General features: G+C 46.7%; 1 protein-coding gene across 1 annotated transcript in view; it reads left to right on the forward strand.

Annotated features, from left to right (window-relative positions):
• Nucleotides 1-2,810: 2,810 nt before the first annotated feature.
• Nucleotides 2,811-20,933, forward strand: part of LOC142759172 (vomeronasal type-2 receptor 26-like) — a 64,292-nt gene continuing 46,169 nt past the window's right edge. Inside the window, exons 1-2 of the mRNA XM_075861092.1 lie at nt 2,811-3,187; nt 3,555-3,719. Of these exons, the coding sequence (XP_075717207.1) occupies nt 2,811-3,187; nt 3,555-3,719 (542 nt within the window). The remainder of the gene's footprint in view (nt 3,188-3,554; nt 3,720-20,933) is intronic.

Genomic DNA, 20,933 nt, shown 5'->3' on the forward strand with positions numbered 1-20,933 from the left:
CGCATCTCCTTCCTAGGAGACGCCAGCGCCCACTTCCGCTCCGTTCTACTGTGTCCCGTAGGGTGCGCGCACACGCTCGTGCCCGGCCTTAAAGGCACATCAGTAAATCATCATCATCAACGCCCCATGATTTCCTGGTCTATAAGAAGTACCCAGCCCTTCTGGTCCTTGCCCGAGCGTTGTTAGTTTTCCCAGTCTGTCTTGCAAATGGTCCCTTAGTGTTTCCCATTCCAGTTGTTACCTGTGCCCTGTTACCTGTTCCTGTATCCCGTGCTGTTCTTGTTCCTGTGTCTACTAGTGTTGGAGTCGTGTCTACTGCACCTGCTGTCGTTTGCCACATCCAGTGTCTTCTGCCACGTCCAGTGTCTTCTGACATGTCAAGTGTCTTCTGCCACGTCCAGTGTCTACAGCCACGTCCAGTGTCTACAGCCACGTCCAGTGTTTTCTGCCACATCGGATACTGCCTGCCACGTCTGGCGCTACCTGCTGCACCGGCCTCCATCTGTGCTGAAGCCACAGCCACCGCTTGGACTAGTTCAGGTATTTAAGCGTTACTATCTATTACTGAATTTTGTATAGACTGTGACCTGGTCAGCTGCCTCTCCGCTACAGCAGAGTGGCCTAGTGGGTGCACATACCCTGTGATCGTGACACTAGATCTGCCCCTGTCACGTGTAAGTGATATTATTATCTTCTGCTAGATCTGCCCTCGTCATCTGTAAGTATTATTATCTACTCGATCAGCCCCGGTAACCTGTATGTTCTTTTATTATCTGCTAGATCTGTCCCTGTCACCTGTAAGTGCTAACTGTCAAAATAAACCACTGAACACTTGAAACAAGGATACAAATCTCATTGGACACGGATATCAAAGTCCTAAAGGAACAAGACACCATAAAATAGGTCATTGATCACTGAAGACCAACAACCTAAGACACTAAACTACTGGGCATTAAGACTGGGATACTAACATAAAGAACATCATGCACTGGAAAGCAAAAACACCAGTTGCCAGGGAATAAATCATAAAATTGTTGGACACCAGGTCACTAATCACTGTATACCAAGACCATGGACACTAACCCACTGGACACTTGAGACTAGAACACAGATCCTATTGGACACCAGAGACCAAGGCAGTAAACCACTAGATACCAGGGATTAGGGCACAAAATCACTGCACACCAGGGACTAATACACTAAATCACTTGCCACCAAAGGCTAGAGTAATAAGCTCCTGGACATTACAAATGAAGACCCTAACACAGGAGAAACGGAGGCACTAAATCACTGGACATCGGGGACTAGAGCTCTAAACCGTTTGACTGCAAGTACCTGGGCACTAAACCAATAGACATCAGAAACTGGGGCACTAAAATTCTGGACAGCAGAGACTGGGGCACTAAACTACTAGATACATGAGAATAGGACACTAATCCACTGGACACTAGAGATTGATGCTCTTAACCACTAGACAACAGAGAATGGAGTACAAAATTACTGGGCACCAGAGCCTGGGGCACTAAACCACTAGACACCAGAAGCTGGAGAACTAAACCACTGGACACCAGAGACTGAGGAGCTAAACGACTGGACACCAGATACTGGGGCACTTATCCACTGGACACCAGAGAAATAAATCACTAGACACCAGAGACTGGAGAAGTAAATCATTGGACACCAGAGACAAGGGCTCTAAACTACTGGACACCAGAGAAAGGGACATTTATTCACTGGACACCAGGGACTGGAGAACTAAATCACTGGACACCAGAAACTAGGGCACTAAACCACTGGACAGCAGAGACTGGGACAATAAAAAACTAGACAACATAGACTTGAGAACTAAACCACTGAACACCAAGGACCAGGGCACTAAACTACTGGACACCAAATACTAAAACACTAAACCACTGTACACCAGAGAAAGGGACATTTATTCACTAGACACCAGAGACTGGAGCACTAGATCACTGGACATCAGAGACTGGAGAACTAAATCACTGGACATCAGAGACTGGATAACTAACTCACCGGATACAAAAGACTGGGGCTCTAAACCACTGGACAACAGAGACTGGAGTACAAAACCACTGGGCACCAGAGAATTGAGCACTAAACCACTGGACACTAGAGACTGGGGCAATAAACCACTGGACACCAGAGACTGGGGCACGTATCAACTGAACACCAGAAACTGGAGAACTAAACCACTGGACACTAGAGACTGGGGCAAGTATCCACTGAATACCAGAAACTGGAGAACTAAACCACTGGACACTAGAGACTGGAGAACTAAACCAATGGACACCAGAGAATGGGCCACTATACCACTAGACACCAGAGACTGAAGAACTACACCAATGGACACCAGACACTGGAAAACTAAAACACTGGACTCCAAAAACTGGAGTACAAAAGCACTGGACACAAGAGACGGGGGCACTAAACCACTGGACACCAGAGACTGGGTCACTAATCAATTGAACACCAGAGACTGGGGCACTAAACCACTAGACAACAGAGACTAGAGAACTAAACCACTGGACACCAGAGACTGGAGAATGAAACCACTGGACAGCAGAGATTGGGACATTAAACTACTGGATACCAGAGACTGGTGTACTAAACCACTGGACACCAGAAACTGGAAAATTAAACCACTGGACAGCAGAGACTGGGACATTAAACTACTGGATACCAGAGACTGGAGCATAAAACCACTGGACACCAGAAACTGAAGAACTAAAGCACTGGAAACCAGAGATTTAAGTACTAAACCCGGACACAGAGACTGAAGAACTAAACTAATGGATACTAGAGATTGGGGCACAAAACTACTAGACACCAGAGACTGGGGTACTAAACAAATGAACAGAAGTGACTGGGACACTAAACTACTGGACAACAGAGAATGGAGAGCTAAACTACTAAACACTAGAGACTGGAGAACTAAACCAATGGACACCAGTGACTGGGGTACTAAACCAATGGATACCAGAGACTGGGGCACTAAACCAATGGACACCAGAGACTGGAGAACTAACCAATTTATACCAGAGACTGGAGAACTAAACCAAAGGACACCAGAGACTGGAGAAATAACCAACTGGACACCAGAGACTAGGGCATTAAACCACTGGACACCGGAGACTGGGGCACTTATCCACTGGACAATAAATGCTGTGTAATATTTCCGTAACGAGTCTCTGCTATAAATGATTGTCCCTTATTTCTGGTATTACAAATAAGAAGCAGATAATAACTATTATATATAAAGAACAGGCGACACCCCGGCTGCAGCTAAATCCAGACCACACTGAGATGTATTATACTGAAGTGTATAAAAGGGGGGGGAGATGCTGACATCTAGTACATTGTCCCCTGTCCTACACCATGCTTCATGACCCTGCGCTCTACAGATACCCGCTCCTGTTCTGTGTTATATGGGGGTGCTCTGTGTTATTTGGGAGCCTCATGCGCAGACCTCTACTCTCAGCACTCACCAGGACTGCCCTGTTACTTGTACTGATTCTGTATGTGACACATTGTAGATCCCAGAATCCTCCACCAGCCTGTCATCTGCTCCTAGCCAGGACTCTTAAGGATTATGAATATTTTCGGGACGGAGACATCATTATCGGAGGAGTTTTCACAGTCAACTTGTGTATGAAAGGATTTAATCAACATGGCAGTTTTCAAATTTACATCTGTATGGGGTAAGTGTGAACAGACCAGTGTTCAGGACCCTCATGTACAGTCAGTGTTAGGCTCTGTTCACATCTGCATTGGGGTCCCGTTCTGACGTTCCGTTGGAGCCTTCTGTCAGAACGGGACCCTGAGCAGACACAATCTGACACAAACGGAAACCAGAGGTTTCCGTTTTCATCACCATTGATTTCAAGCCTGTTGTTTTTCTAGAAGCAATAGCTTAGTCGACTATGCTATTGCTTCCTGCAAAACGACGGGTTCAGTGCACAACAGAGACAAACAGAAACCATGGACACCGGATCCGTCACCATTTAAATCAATGGTGATGAAAACAGAACCCTCTGGTTTCGTTTGTGTCAGCTTGTGTCTGTTCAGGGTCCCATTCTGAAGGAAAGCTCAGACGGAACTTCAAATCGGGACCCCACACAGAAGTGAACAGAGCCTTAGGGTATGTTCACACGGCCAAATTTCAGACGTATACGAGGCGTATTATGCCTCGTTTTACGTCTGAAAATACGGCTCCAATACGTCGGCAAACATCTGCCCATTCATTTGAATGGGTTTGCCGACGTACTGTGCAGACGACCTGTTATTTACGCGTCGTCGTTTGACAGCTGTCAAACGACGACTCGTAAAAATACAGCCTCGTCAAAAGAAGTGCAGGACACTTCTTTCAGACGTTTTTGGAGCTGTTTTCTCATAGACTCCAATGAAAACAGCTCCAAAAACGAGTTGGTAAAAAAATGAGTTGGTAAAAATGCGAGTTGGTAAAAAAACGTCTGAAAAGCAGGGTCTGTTTTCCCTTGAAAACAGCTCTGGATTTTCAGACGTTTTGGTTGACTACGTGTGAACATACCCTTAGGGGACGTAGGCAGCCAAGAACCTGCACTTGTCGCTCCCTTACTCCATTATTTGCAGAGATGTGCTGTAGTGTCATTTATGGGAATCCAGTCAGTCAGTTCAATTTATGGCCAAAAATTGCTGAAATATTTACACAGTTTACAGCATAAAGGAGGTTTTCTCGTTACCTACATTGATGTCCGTTATATATTATGATGGGGGGGGGATGAGTTATAATGGAATAATAGATTCATTCATTGACATGCTGCAGTCTCTCACATTTACTATTACTCAGCAGTGGATGTCAGCTCATATGACAAGTCATCATTGTGATGACAGAGGCTCCAGAGCAGTCTACCCAGTGAGATGACGGCTCCTGACACTGTCCAGTAGAGGGTCATCCCATTTTATAGAACTTCTGCTGCTATAAATCTTCTTGGGCTTCCACACTGTTATATGATGTCCTTCAGGTTCAGTCTTTCTCAGACCGAGCTTGTCTCACAGAAGTAAAAATCCTTCTTGACCCCACAAGTGTTAGGGTATGTGCACACGATAACTGCAATTATGTCTGAAATTACGGAGCTGTATTCAGGAGAAAACTGCTCCAGAATTTCAGACGTAATTGCATGTACTCCCGTTTTGCGGGGCGTCTTTTACGGATGTAATTTGGAGCTGTTCTTCATTGGAGTCATTGAAAAACGGCTCCAATTACGTCCTGCACTTCTTTTGACAGCGACGCGTAAAATGACAGGTCGTCGGCACAGTACATCGTAAAACCCATTGAAAGTATTGGGCAGAAGTTTGCCGACGTATTGGAGCTGTTTTTTCAGACGTTATTCAAGGCGTAAAACGCCTCCATTACGTCTGAAAATAGGTCGTGTGAACCCAGCCTTAGGACGTTCCTGCGTTGGACTTCTCTGGTTGGTGTCTCTCATCTCCATGCCACACATGATGGGCAGATCTGTTGGTCAGTCTTGCTCTGTACCATGTGCTGATGCAAGAGCAAGGTCAGGACCTCTGTGCAGGAGGGACTGGAAGAGGAGACAGCTCTGCTGGTTTATCAGGAGGTGGATGAGGAAGAGGAGGAGATGGAAACATTAACAACAGCTTGAGGAAGAAGAAAATCTTGACCACACATCTGCTGGTGGCACATGTTAAGTGTGAGCATGAAAACAAACAGGGTGAAGAATTCCAGTAAGGAGTGCAGCGTGATGTCTCCCGGTCCTCCAGCATGCTTACAGGTTACAGGAATTACCAACAATTTGTGTGTATTTTAAGAGCTTCCTATTATTGAAGTGTTAGGCTGGGTTCACACACACTATTTACGGACGTAATTCAGGCGTTTTAGCCCCGAATTACGTCCGAAAATGCGGCTCAAAAGCGTCTGCAAATATCTGCCCATTCATTTGAATGGGTCTTACGATGTTCTGTGCAGACTGTCACTTTTTTTACGCGCCGCTGTCAAAAGGCGGCGCGTAAAAAAGATGCCCGCGTCAAAGAAGTGCCTGTCACTTCTTCAGACATAAATGGAGCCGTTTTCCATGGACTCCATGGAAAAACAGCTTCAATTATGTCCGTAATGGATGCAGCGAAAGACGCCTTCACATGCAATTACGGCTGAAATTATGGTGCTGTTTTCTCCTGAAAACAGCTCCGTAATTTCAGCCGTAACGGACGCTGCCGTGTGAACATACCCTTACAGTCTTACACAATGTTGGGCTCTGTCAATTATCTGCAGTTATATATTCCAGCTCCGTGTACAGGAGGCTCAGACATTCCTGTGGAGCGACAAGTAAGGGTATCTTCACATGAGATCCTGTATATACACAAGCCTGGACCAGCAGGTGACAACAGAGAGGAACAGCAGGACTACCCAGAACCACAGCTATGGAGGATACAGCAGACAGACAAACCCAGATACCAGCTAAGGAGTAGAAGTAGCCCCCCCGCCGCTGCTAGAGGCATCTGTTATTACACTGGTGGTCACTATCATGACTAGCTGCTATGGAGGAGCCCCAACCAAAGAGCCAGAGCGGGAACATACTCTACAGCAAATGTATCAGACATAGGCGCCAGCCTGGCCCCACCCATTATTACTCTGGCCACACCTCCAATACCAACCTGATCTTATCGGAGACGCATCATTTTTTATTTACTAATTATGAATCTATATTGAAAAATATATTTATAATCTGTGTCTTTTTCTGATTGTTATTTTTTTTCTATTTTCTTTACATGGTTATGGGGCGGCCATCTTGTCTGAGCTGCTGCAGTTTTAGAGATTTGCTTTACAGCAGACGTCAGGACGTCTCAGTCAAATGTGTCAGGTTGACTCCTCATTGTCCTCCACTGTTCTCTACTCCAGTCTAGTTCTCCATTCTTGTGCCAATTTCATATCGTAGGTCAGCACTGGAGTCCAGGCACAAGCAATCTATGATTGATCCTTCTATCAGGACAAGTGTTGCATTCTGGGAGGTGCCAGGTATTGGGGACTGTCTCACTGACTCCTGGACACACATTGGTCATGGGGGTTGGTTAGTTAGTGGAGCCGGTAGTTTTCTGGTCACATTGAGATCTACCAGGATTTCTATACTGTTATTAGAGTCCGTGTCTATCATCCTTGACCGCAGATGCTAATGTTCTATTTTTCTCTGGTCTGTGTGTGATTGAACAGTCACCTTTTATATCATTAAACAAGGAGAGAAAAAAACAAAAAACACCCAGCGCACATCGTGCATCATCTCTTGTTTAAAGTGACAAAGGGTCGGCGTTGTGCTTACCTTGTGGTGCTGCACTAGGAGCACAACACCCAGAAGTGCCTGTATGGTCTCAAAGGACTGCAGCTGGTAAATCCGTGCAGGGGCTGTCAGGGCTCCCTCAGCAGATCGAGATAAATGGAGAAAAAAAGGAGGATAAAATTCTCCAGCGCTGTCCAAATGTTGTGGAATTGAAGGATTCAATCCAAGGCAAGAAGTTTAAATAAGATATATGTTTAATGGATAAGAATGATACGCATTACGAGATCAGACCGATCTCTTCATCAGGCAAAGAAACATACATGATGGACCCAGCAGGGTTTAAATAGCTTAAAAAGACCGCCAAAAAGAATGTTTCTGGGGTCAAAGGTCAAAGGCAAAAAAAAACAAACTTTAATAACAAAAGCAATAGAACAAATACCCAAAATTGATAATACACATAGAGACTGTAGACATGAACTTTGTTACTGTTCTGCAGTGTATGTGGCTCAGTGTAGGAGAAACATGAGAGGACTTTTGCCGTTGTGCTCGTGGAATTAAAAAAAATGGTTCAAATTGTAAAAGATACAGCTATGGGGACCCGTGTGGCCCCCAGCTATGCCAATCTTTTAATGGGGGATTTCGAAGATTCATACATCTTGAACCATCCCTGGGCTTAACCAAATATACTGATGTACAAGAGGTACATTGATTATCTCTTCTTTCTATGGAAAGGAGATAAGGGTAAAGCTATACTGTTTTGTGGATCCCTAAACAATAACTTGTGGGGTCTCACTTTCACCAGCAATTTGAGTGATACAGCCATTGAATATCTGGATCTTGTTATTTCATTCACTAATCACCAATTTACATAGTTACATAGTTAGTACGGCTGAAAAAAGACACATGTCCATCAAATTCAACCAAGGGACGGGAAAAGAGAAGGAAAAACCTCTACACATAGGAGCTAATACTTTTTTGTTCTAGGAAATTATCTAACCCTTTTTTGCAGCATCTCCTGTCCCTGCTGTGACGGCTCCTGCGGTGTCTCCTGTCCCTGCTGTGACGGCTCCTGCGGTGTCTACTCTCCCTGCTGTGACGGCTCCTGCGCTCGGCTATTCCATAGATTCACAGTTCTCACGGTAAAGAAAGCTTGTCGTCTCTGCAGCTTGAACCTTTTTTTCTCCAGACGGAGGGAGTGCCCCCTTGTTTTTTGAGGGGGTTTTACAAGGAACAGGATTTCACCATATGTTTTGTATGTGACATTAATATATTTATATAAATTAATCATGTCCCCTCTTAGTCGTCTTTTCTCAAGGCTAAATAGGTTTAATTCTTTCAATCTTTCCTCATAACTTAAATTCTCCATGCCCCTAATTAGCTGCGTTGCTCTTCTTTGTATTTTAAACAACTCCAGCACATCCTTTCTATGAACTGGAGCCCAGAACTGGACTGCATATTCTAGATGAGGCCTCACTAATGCTTTGTAAAGTGGCAATATTACATCCCTGTCCCGCGAGTCCATGCCTCTTTTAATACACGACAATATCCTGCTGGCCTTTGAAGCAGCTGATTGACACTGCATGCTGTTATTTCGATTATGATTTACAAGTACACCCAGATCCTTCTCAACAAGTGACTCCCCCAGTGTAGCGCCCCCTAGGACATATGATGCTGCAGATTATTACACCCAGATCCTTCTCAACAAGTGACTCCCCCAGTGTAGCTCCCCCTAGGACATGTGATGCCTGCAGATTATTACACCCAGATCCTTCTCAACAAGTGACTCCCCCAGTGTAGCGCCCCCTAGGACATATGATGCATGCAGGTTGTTGGTACCCAGGTGCATAACTTTACATTTATCTACATTAAACTTCATCTGCCAAGGGTGTAACCCATCTGGTCCCGGGGCCTTGTGCACATTTATTTTATTTAATTTAGCTGGGACCATATCTACATTCATCCAATTCAGTATATCAACTGATATATTAACAGCACTGGCACCGGCTACATCAGCTGCTCTTTCTTCAGTTGTATATACAGAGCGGAAGAACCCATTTAGTAACTCTGCCTTCTCTTGATCCCCTGTGACCAACTCCCCATTACCATTATCTAGGGGTCCTACATGTTCAGACCTTGGCTTTTTAGAAATTATATACTTGAAGAATTTTTTGGGATTTGTTTTACTATCCTTGGCCACCTGCCTTTCATTTTGTATTTTTGCTAATTTTATTACCTTTTTACAGATTTTATTAAGCTCTTTATATTTTACAAAGGCTACAGCTGTATCCTCAGATTTGTATTTTTTAAATGCCTTTTTTTTGTCATGTATTGCCCCTTTCACAGAAGGTGTAAGCATGTGGGGTTTAATTTGAGTCGTTTATACTTGTTACCTATAGGAATACATTTTGCACTATAATAACTCAATGTAGATTTGAAAATCTCCCATTTATCATTTGTTCCATTATTTGACATTAGTTCTTCCCAGTCCATATCCTGAATTGCCGCCCTCATCCTGGGGAAATTGGCTTTCTTAAAATTAAATGTTTTTGCCCTCCCAGCCAGCGTTTGTTTTTTACAGTATAGGTAAAATGTAACTATATTATGATCACTGTTACAGAGGTTTTCACGAACATTGACATTCCCAACAAGATCTGCATTATTAGAAATGACCAGATCCAACAGAGCTTCACCTCTAGTCGGGTCTTCCACAAACTGGCCCATAAAATTTTCCTGCAACAGGTTGAGGAAATGTCTCCCCTTTGCAGTTGAAGCTGAACCATGACACCAATTAATATCCCGGAAATTAAAATCTCCCATTATCACTACAGTACCCGCCTGTGCAGCCCGCTCCATCTGTTTATATAGCTGACCTTTCATCTCCTCAGTTATATTGGGGGGTCTATAGATTACACCAAAAGTAATTTTTTTCAGTGTTTACTTCCCTTTCTAGTTCCACCCACAAGGTTTCAACCTCCTCACAGTATTCACCCACTATTGCCTCTTTCACACTCGCCTTCATATCATTTCTCACATACAGACATGCACCACCACCTTCATATCACCTCTCACATACAGACATACACCACCGCCTTCATATCACTTCTCACATACACCACCGCCTTCATATCACTTCTCACATACAGACATACATCACCGCCTTCATATCACTTCTCACATACAGACATACAGCACCACCTTCATATCACTTCTCACATACAGCACCGCCTTCATATCACTTCTAACATGCAGCACCGCCTTCATATCACTTCTCACATACAGACATACACCACCGCCGTTCCTATTTGTCCTGTCTTTCCGAAACAGTGTAAAACCCTGTAGATTTACAGCCCAGTCATGTGAAGAGTCCAGCCATGTTTCAGCAACACCAACTATATCTATATTTTCTTCCAGTATCAAGGCCTCCAGCTCCCCCATTTTGCTTGCTAGACTTCTGGCATTTGTGAACATACACCTTAACTTGCCTGTCAGTTTTTCACTTTTATTATCAGAAATGTGATTTGACATTATTTGGGCATTTTTATTTACACTGCCGTTCTGTAACGAAAGGATCTCCTTATCTTGTTGCCTAGTCCTCTCCCCACATTCTGTTTCTCCCCCCCACCAATATAGTCTGACCCCTCTCTAACCTGGCTACCCCTTTTTTTCTACATTGACCTCCCTCCTCAGCCCTAGTTTAAATACTCCGCCACCCCAGCTAGAATTCTCTCCCCCAGCACAGCGGACCCCCTTCCATTTAGGTGCAAATCATCTGCAGAATACAGTTTGTACCCCAATGAAAAGTCAGCCCAGTGCTCTAGGAACCCAAAGCCTTCTCCTCTACACCATGCATTTAACTCCCTGAGCTCCCGCTGTCTTTCCTGTGATGCGCATGGCACAGGCAGTATTCCTGAGAATACAACCTTGGAGGTCCTTCACTTCAGCTTGTAGCCTAGTTCTTTAAAATTATTCTTAAAGAGCCTCTGTCACCAGATTTTGCAACCCCTATCTCCTATTGCAGCAGATCGTCGCTGCAATGGAGATAAGAGTAACGTTTTATATTTTTTTTAAACGAGCATTTTTGGCCAAGTTATGACCATTTTTATATTTATGTAAATGAGGCTTTCTAAAGTACAACTGGGCGTGTTTACAGTAAAAGTACAACTGGGCGTGTATTGTGTTCGTTACATCTGGCCATTTTTACTTCTTTTACTAGCTGGGCGTTGTGTATAGAAGTATCATCCACTTCTCTACACATCGCCCAGCTTCTGGCAGTGCACTCACTTCCTGCCCCAGGTCCTGCATCGTGTCGGCCACATCGGCACCAGAGGCCACATTTGATTCTGCAGCAGCATCGGCGTTTGCAGGTAAGTCGATGTAGCTACTTACCTGCAAACGCCGATGCTGCTGCAGAATCAACTGTAGCCTCTGGTGCCGATGTGTCCTCGCTGGTCCGACACGATGCAGGACCCGGGGCAGGAAGTGAGTGACGTCACAGCGTGATCTCTCGAGAACACGCTGTGTGTCTGCACTGCCAGAAGCTGGGCGTTGTGTAGAGAATGCATGATACTTCTATACACAACGCCCAGCTAGTAAAAGAAGTAAAAACGCCCCGATGTAATGAACACAATACATGCCCAGTTGTACTTTTACTTTAAACACGCCCAGTTGTACTTTTACTTTAAACACGCTCAGTTGTACTTTAGAAAGCCTCATTTACATAAATATAAAAATGGTCATAACTTGGCCAAAAATGCTCGTTTTTTAAAAAAAAAAACGTTACTCTTATCTCCATTGCAGCGCCGATCTGCTGCAATAGGAGATAGGGGTTGCAAAATCTGGTGACAGAGCCTCTTTAAAGCTCCTCCACCTACCATTTATTCTGTCGTTGGTACCAACATGGACCACGACAGCTGAATCATCACCAGCCCCTCCCAGCAATTTGTCCACCCGTTCCACCACATGCCGAACCCTGGCACCAGGGAGACAGCAAACCATTCGGTTGAGGCGGTCTTGGCGACAAATTATTCTATCCGTCTTCCTGATTATAGAATCCCCTACGACTATCAATTGTCTTGGCTTACCTGCATTACCATCCCGCCGACTACTAGATGGGCTGTTCTCCCGGCTGTTAGGGAGATCAGTATCCACTAGGGCTGCCATTTCTGAGACTGACAACCTCGCATCATCACCCAACTTGGCAGTTTTGGTTGGAATGTCAGAAACCGGATCGGCCGTCCTTGTCTTTGACCCCTTTCTACTGCCCCTAACTACATTAACCCAGCTACTTACCTGATCCTGCTCACCCATGTCTTCACCCTCGAGTTCTAACCCACTAACTGCGTGCTCCGTGAGCAGCAAGCTCAGCTCAAGATTGTCTATCCTCCTCAGTGTTGCATTCTGCTCCTCCAGATCTCTAATACGAGCTTCCAGGTGACCAACATGCTCACATCTGCCACAGAGGTATTCACCCTGGAACTCCGGCTCCAGTCGTGCATACATATGGCAAACTGTGCACTGAAGAAAACCTCCAATCTTGCTGGCCATTATCCCAGTTACAAAAAAACAGCGAACAGTTGTTAATGCAAAAAGAAAAAGAAGAAGAAGAAGAGTACTTACTGGGGCTTTAACTCCTCTTTTGAACTCCGGTTTTTGGAACTCCACTTGATATACAAACCACTTGTTTTTTCAAGCCCACAGAGCAGCTTTTCAAGCCCACAGAGCAACAAAAACCTTCTTCAAAAAAGTAGATACAAATAGCTATTTGGATTACAAAAGTGGACATTTTTCAAAATGGATAAAGAACATACCATTTAGCCAATATAAAAGAATCCGAAAAAATTGCACACTAGACAAAGATTTTGTCACTCAGTCAAGAATTCAAATCAAATTCCACAGGAACTTCCTTCCCCATCAAACATCGCCTCAACTGTAAATCATCTAATGTTATTTACCTAATCACTTGCACCTGTAAAAAACAGTATGTAGGTAGAACAATACAACCCCTACACTGTCACCTCAACAAACATAGGTCAAACTGTATGAAACAATTTATGCAGCGCAGCATATCCCGTCATTGCACTACCGAACATAAGGGAGATTTTAATTGTTTTTTGATCACTCCAATTGAACACATCGACCCCTCTCTCAGTAACAGTTTTGAGAATTTATGTAAAAGGGAGATCTTCTGGATCTACAAACTAGAGACCCTCAAACCTATGGACCTCAATGAGGTCACTGAAACCATCATTTGACACCTGAAACTGTGTTAGAGGCGGTAACCCGTCTCCTTAGCAACTAGAGACGCCAACCCGTCTCCTGGCTTCCGAGCGTTAACGCTCGATCTCCATAGCGACCTGAGACGCACATCCTGCGATCCCCGTGGTAACTGGCAGACACATATTCTGGAACATTCCTTAACTATGATTTACAGTATCCCAGCCCTTGAAGTTTTAATCTTTGATCACACGGTTAGAAATGTCAATGAATTTTTTAATTTTCAATTGTAACCATTTTTTTTAGTTCCACGAGCACAACGGCAAAAGTCCTCTCATGTTTCTCCTACACTGAGCCACATACACTGCAGAACAGTAACAAAGTTCATGTCTACAGTATCTATGTGTATTATCAATTTTGGGTATTTGTTCAATTGCATTTGTTATTAAAGTTTGTTTTTTTCGGTTTTTTTTTTGCCTTTGACCTTTTACCCCAGAAACTTTCTTTTTGGCGGTCTTTTTAAGCTATTTAAACCCTGCCGGGCCCTCCAGCATCATGTATGTTTCTTTGCCTGATGAAGAGATCGTTCCGATCTCGTAACGCGTAGCTTTCTTATCCATTAAACATATATCTTATTTAAACTTCTTACCTTGGATTGAATCCTTCAATTCCACAACATTTGGACAGCGCTGGAGAATTTTATCCTCCTTTTTTTCTCCATTTATCTCGACCTTTTATATCATGAAATAGATATGCAGATGCTAATCTGGCATGACTAATGTATTACCAGTAACAAGAAAATACAGATGCACACCGCAGGCGTGTTTTAGAAGGAGCTGACCAACTCTTTTGTTTGTAGTATTTGCATGGGAGCGGTGACTGCTTCCATTTTGGTCGTGCTCTTCACCCACCTGTCCTGGGCTGTATTTAAGGCATCATTTAGACGAGCGTGATATCCGCGCGTGCGACGCGCTTGCTTTTCACGCTTGTCGTACGCACCTATATTAGTCTATGGGGCAGTGCAGACATTGCGTGAATTTTGCGCAGCACGAGTGTGTTGCGTAAAGCTCACAACATGTCCTATATTCGTGCGTTGTTCGCGCATCACTCACCCATTGAAGTCAATGGGTGCGTAAAAAACACGCATGACACACAGAAGCTCCAGCGTTGGATGCGCATTTTTCACGCATCACTTGTTATGTCCATGAAAATTACTTTATAAAGCTGGTCCAAACAAGCACAAACCAGGAAGTGCTTGAGTTTCCTCTGCGAGTTGGCCACAGTGAAAACTCCACCCAGACAAGTACAGGCATGCCACGTGGGTTGGATATCGAGAGGCTTATCAGCCTGGTGCAGGAGAAGGGCGAAATATGGGACACCTGTGCGGAGTCCTACCATGACCGCACGGCCAAGGAGGACGCATGGGAGCATATAGCCCAGGCGCTGTTTAGCACGGAATGGGAGAGCAGCAGGACCCACGACCGCACTATAATGGGTGAGTACATGTCTTTATAAACAATGCAATGTCACCCCTATTGAAGTAGTGTGTCCCTGTCTGTGTCTTTTGCTAAATACCCAACTTTAGTTTTGTGTTGCTGCCGCATCACCGTGTAGAACAGGGGTCTCAAACACGCGGCCCGTGGGCCGTATGCGGCCCCTGGGGCTGTCATCTGCAGCCCGTGGGACACAGAGCCGCTAGTATCGGCTCTGCTCCGAGACTCTGGAATTCCCTGACATCGCTGTCCACATATGAACAGCGATGTCTGGGGCTTCCCCAGAGCCGGAGTCCCGGGCAGAGCGCTAGTACAGGCTCTGCTCCGGGACTCTGTGGAATTCCCTGACATCGCTGCCCATATATGGACAGTGTGTCAGGGTCTTCCCCAGAGCGGAGTCCCGGGCAGAGCGCTAGTATTGGCTATGCTAGGGATTCTGGAATTCCCTGACATCTCTGTCCACATATGGTAAGCGATGTCTGGGGCTTCCCCAGAGCGGAGTCCCGGGCAGAGCGCTAGTATCGGCTCTGCTCTGAGACTCTGGAATTCCTTGACATCGCTGTCCACATATGGACAGTGATGTCTGGGGCTTCCCCAGAGCCGGAGTCCCGGGCAGAGCGCAGGTACAGGCTCTGCTCCGGGACTCTGTGGAATTCCCTGACATCGCTGCCCAAATATGGACAGTGTGTCAGGGTCTACCCCAGAGCGGAGTCCCAGGCAGAGCGCTAGTATCGGCTCTGCTAGGGACTCTGGAATTCCCTGACATCGCTGTCCACATATGAACAGCGATGTCTGGGGCTTCCCCAGAGCGCAGTCCCGGGCAGAGCGCTAGTATCGGCTCTGCTCCGAGACTCTGGAATTCCCTGACATCGCTGTCCACATATGAACAGCGATGTCTGGGGCTTCCCCAGAGCCGGAGTCCCGGGCAGAGCGCTAGTACAGGCTCTGCTCCGGGACTCTGTGGAATTCTCAGACATCACTGCCCATATATGGACAGTGTGTCAGGGTCTTCCCCAGAGCGGAGTCCCGGGCAGAGCGCTAGTATAGGCTATGCTCTGGGGAAGCCTCTGACATCGCTGTCCATACATCGACAATGAAGTCAGGGGCTTCCCCAGAGCAGGAGTCCCAGTGATGTCAGGAGCACAGCTGGAGTCCCAGGAAGAGCCTACTAGCGCTCTGCCCGGGACTCCAGCTCTGGGGTTGCCCCTGACATCTCTGTCCATATATGGACAGTGATGTCAGGAGCAGAGCTGGAATCCCAGGCTGCACTAACAACTCTACTATTATATCATGTACTTTACTCCAGTCACTAGAGATGAGCGAACTTATGAAAAGTTCGGTTCGGCAGGTTCGCCGAATTTCATGAAAAAGTTTGATTCGGACCGAACTAGTTCTGACCGAACCTGTAATACAAGAAAGCCCCTAAAAATCGTGTATAACACTGTTTAAAAGCCCTAGAAGCCCTGTATAACACTCTTAGGTCACCCATGAGTGTATCCAAGTACTTTTGAGCTGTCTTTAAGGCAAAGTTAGTGTCAAAGTTACGCCAACATGTATGGCTATAGGAAAACGGATGGGACACGGTGATAACTAACAGAAACCACTGCACTTGTGCATGTTGTATGCTTAATGCATTGTTAAAAAAGGTACAAAAATTAACCATTTTTGGTGGCAGATGCCTGCCAGGGTTCATACATATAAGGTGGTAAAAGAAGAAGCAATGGCTTTTGACAAGACCTCAAAAAATTTACCCTTTTTATTGGCAGATGCCTGCCGGGGTTCATCCATACATGGATGTAAAAGCAACAAGCAATGGCTTTTCACAAGCCCTCCAAAAATTTACCCTTTTTATTGGCAGATGCCTGCCGGGGTTCATCCATAAATGGATGTAAAAGCAACAAGCAATGGCTATTCACAAGCTCCAAAAATTTACCCTTTTTATTGGCAGATGCCTGCCGGGGTTCATCCATACATGGATGTAATGTAAAAGCAACAAGCAATGGCTTTTGACAAGCCCTCCAGGCCTGCTTGTAGCAGACGGGCGGCAGTGGAGGTGTATTGGTGGTAGTAGAGGTAGCCAACACAGACAGCAAGGATGGTGGTAGTAGTAGTAGCAGCACATTAAAAAAAGAGACTGGACGACAGTCACAGGACAAAGCCCTGTGGTGGGGCAGTCCTCAGGCCTGCTTGTAGCAGACGGGCGGCAGTGGAGGTGTATTGGTGGTAGTAGAGGTAGCCAACACAGACAGCAAGGGTGGTAGACTGGTAGTAGTAGTAGCAGCACATTAAAAAAAGAGACTGGACGACAGTCTCAGGACAAAGCCCTGTGGTGGAGCAGGCCTTAGGCCTGCTTGTAGCAGACGGGCGGCAGTGGAGGTGTATTGGTGGTAGTAGATGTAGCCAACACAGACAGCAAGGATGGTGGTAGTAGTAGTAGCAGCACATTAAAAAAAGAGACTGGACGACAGTCACAGGACAAAGCCCTGTGGTGGGGCAGTCCTCAGGCCTGCTTGTAGCAGACGGGTGGCAGTGGAGGTGTATTGGTGGTAGTAGAGGTAGCCAACACAGACAGCAAGGGTGGTAGACTGGTAGTAGTAGTAGCAGCAGCACATTAAAAAAAGAGACTGGACGACAGTCACAGGACAAAGCCCTGTGGTGGGGCAGGCCTGCTTGTAGCAGACGGGCGATAGTGGAGGTGTATTGGTGGTAGTAGAGGTAGCCAACAAAGACAGCAAGGGTGGTGGTAGTAGAAGTAGCAGCACATTAAAAAAAGAGACTGGACGACAGTCACAGGACAAAGCCCTGTGGTGGGGCAGGCCTCAGGCCTGCTTGTAGCAGACGGGCTGCAGTGGAGGTGTATTGGTGGTAGTAGAGGTAGCCAACACAGACAGCAAGGGTGTTGGACTGGTAGTAGTAGTAGCAGCACATAAAAAAAAAGAGACTGGACAGTCACAGGACAAAGCCCTGTGGTGGGGCAAGCCTCAGGCCTGCTTGTAGCAGACGGGAGGCAGTGGAGGTGTATTGGTGGTAGTAGAGGTAGCTAGCCAACACAGACAGCAAGGGTGGTAGTAGTAGTAGCAGCACATTAAAAAAAGGGACTGGACGACAGTCACAGGACAAAGCCCTGTGGTGGGGCAGGCCTGCTAGTAGCAGACGGCAATGGGGGTGGATTGGTGGTAGAAGTAGTAGCAGCACCAACAGCGGCACATTAAAAAAAGAGTGGACAGGACAGAATCCCGTAGTAGCAGGCGGCAGTAGCAGGCGGCAGCGGCAGCAGCAGCAGCAATGTCAGATCTGATCAGTGGCATCAGGCACAGGGGTTTTAAAATCCTCACCGATCCACGCTTGATTCATTTTCAGAAACGTGAGATTTTCCAAGCTGTTGGCGGACAATCTTGCACGCTTAGGGGTGACGAAGCCCCCTGCCGCGCTGAATACCCTCTCTGACGCTACACTGGAGGATGGACAAGACAGTACACCCATGGCAAACTGGGCCAGTTCTTGCCAATGATCCAATCTGCTCACCCAGAAGTCCATGGGGTCTGGGATCAGCATTTCTGACGGAGAAAGGGCACAGTCCAGGTACGAGTGAACCTGGTTGTTTAGGTGCTGCACCTGGTGATGGTGAACATCCCTTTGGTGACTACGATGTGTGTCAGGTCGGGGTATTGGATGTAAAAATGTTGTCATCATATTTTCCAAACTGAATTGGCTGCTGCTGCTGCCGCCTATTGCAGAGGTAGCTCTGCCAGAGGCGGTGGAACGATGAGACAGTGGGGAGCGGAGAGTGGCCCCCCAGTCAGACATGCTTGCAGCAGGTGTTTGCCGTTTGAAAGCCGTGACAAGCTGGCTGCATAGCTTCTCTCGATAATAAGCCAATTTTGCCTCCCTCTCGGAAAGCGCAAAAAACTCCCCCATTCTGGCTTTATACCGAGGGTCTAAAAGTGTGGCTATCCAGTACTCATCTCTTTGCTTCATGCTAACAATACGACAGTCAGCGCGCAAGTAACGAAGCATACAGCTCGCCATCCTGGCCAGCGTTTCAGAGGGCCCGGTTGGTTCCATCTCCGCCCCATAATGCCATGGTTGTCCATCATCAAGGTCGTCGTCAGACTCGTCATCACCACCATCACTGTCATGTTGTGCGGCTGCCTCGTCCCCTATCCCTTCCTGTGATTCCATCTCCAAATCCAGCTCCTCTTCAGGTCCTGTTTCCTCATCCTCATCCTCCTCCTCCTCCTCAACATCCATAGCCAGATGTGATCCTTCCTCCATCCTTTGCTGAATCATCGCTGTGAGCGTTTGCTCCATAATGAATATCAGCGGCATAACATCGTTCATTCCGCTAGCGTCACGGCTCACAAATCGTGTGGCCTCTTCAAAGGGCCTCAAAACGCGACATGCGTCTCTAACCAGCTGCCAGTGCCTGAGCTCGAAATTACACTGGCTCCAAACGCTGCCCGTCTGCTGCATCATGAAATCATTCACGGCTTTCCGCTTTTCGTACAGACGGTCCAACATGTGCAGGGTGGAATTCCAGCGTGTTGGAACGTCGTTAATCAGGCTGTGTTCTGGGAGATTGTTTTGACGCTGCAAGTCCAGGAGGGCGTGCTTAAATGCATACGAACGTCTAAAGCGAACGCAAACCGTCCTGGACATGGCCAGCACACCCTTCAAACCAGCATATGACTTTAAGAAGCGTGTTATGACCAGATTGATCACATGTGCCATGCAAGGAGCGTGTGTCAGGTGACCTAGACGCAGTGCAGCCACAACGTTCTTCCCGTTATCAGAGACAACATTGCCCAGTGTGAGTTTCAGAGGAGACAGCCAGCATGCGATTTCCTCCTTGATGCACAGCAGCAGCTCCTGCCCTGTGTGGCTTTTCTCGCCCAGGCTCAGCAGGTGTAAGACAGCGTTGTGGCGCTTCACCTTGCACCTATGAAAAGAGGAGGGAGGAGGAGTGGAAGATACGCTGTGTCCTGTCGGGGACGGGAAGACCTCCATTGAGGAGGGCAAGGAGGAGGAGTAGGAGGAGGAGGATGGTAGGCGCCTGGTGTCCGGAGTTGAACCAGAAAGATACAAGCGTGGAGGTGGTAATGCCTGGCATTGCTGCGGTGGTGCATCGGACTGAAAAATATTGACCCAGTGGGCCGTGAAAGACATGTACTGTCCCTGCCCATAGTTGCTGCTCCACGTGTCAACGGTGGCATGTACCCTGCTGCACACGGATAATTGCAAGGACTGGCACACCTTTTCCTCCACGTGCTTGTGCAAGGCAGGGACAGCTGTTTTGGAGAAGTAATGTCGGCTAGGTATTCGCCACCTAGGCTGAGCGCACGCCATCAATTGCTTGAAGCCGGCGGAGTCGACCAGGTGGTACAGCAGCGACTGCACCACCAACAACTTAGCCAGGTGTGAATTAAGCCGCACGACAAGTGGATGACTGGGTATATATTGTTGATTATTGGACAACAATTCCGTAATGGATAACTGACGGGACGTAGGAGGAGCACTAGATGACAGTGATGATGATGATGATGACAACGACATGGTGGATAAGGCCTGGCTACTACTTAGATGACAGGGACTCAGAGCAGCAGCAGCGGCAGAGGGGTCTTCATTAGATGTACATGATGATGGTGGGGCATGTCGATTGTCCCACATTGCCTTGTGATGCCGCTCCATGTGTTTACGTAGAGCGGTAGTTCCTACATTGCTGCCCTGCCCACGCCTTACTTTCTGCTTGCAGATACGGCACTGTGCCATGTTTTCATCCTCCGGGAAGGTACAGAAAAATTGTCACACGGCAGAGTACCGTAAAGAGGTAGTACCACGTCCACCACCACCACCACCACCACCACCACCTGAGCTTGCCCTTTGTCTGGCAGGCTTTTTTCGGGAGCCTACACCAGCATCAGTGTCGCCGTCACCGGCT

Source organism: Rhinoderma darwinii, chromosome 4 (genome assembly GCF_050947455.1).
Source record: "Rhinoderma darwinii isolate aRhiDar2 chromosome 4, aRhiDar2.hap1, whole genome shotgun sequence".
Classification (NCBI taxonomy): Eukaryota; Metazoa; Chordata; class Amphibia; order Anura; family Rhinodermatidae; genus Rhinoderma; species Rhinoderma darwinii.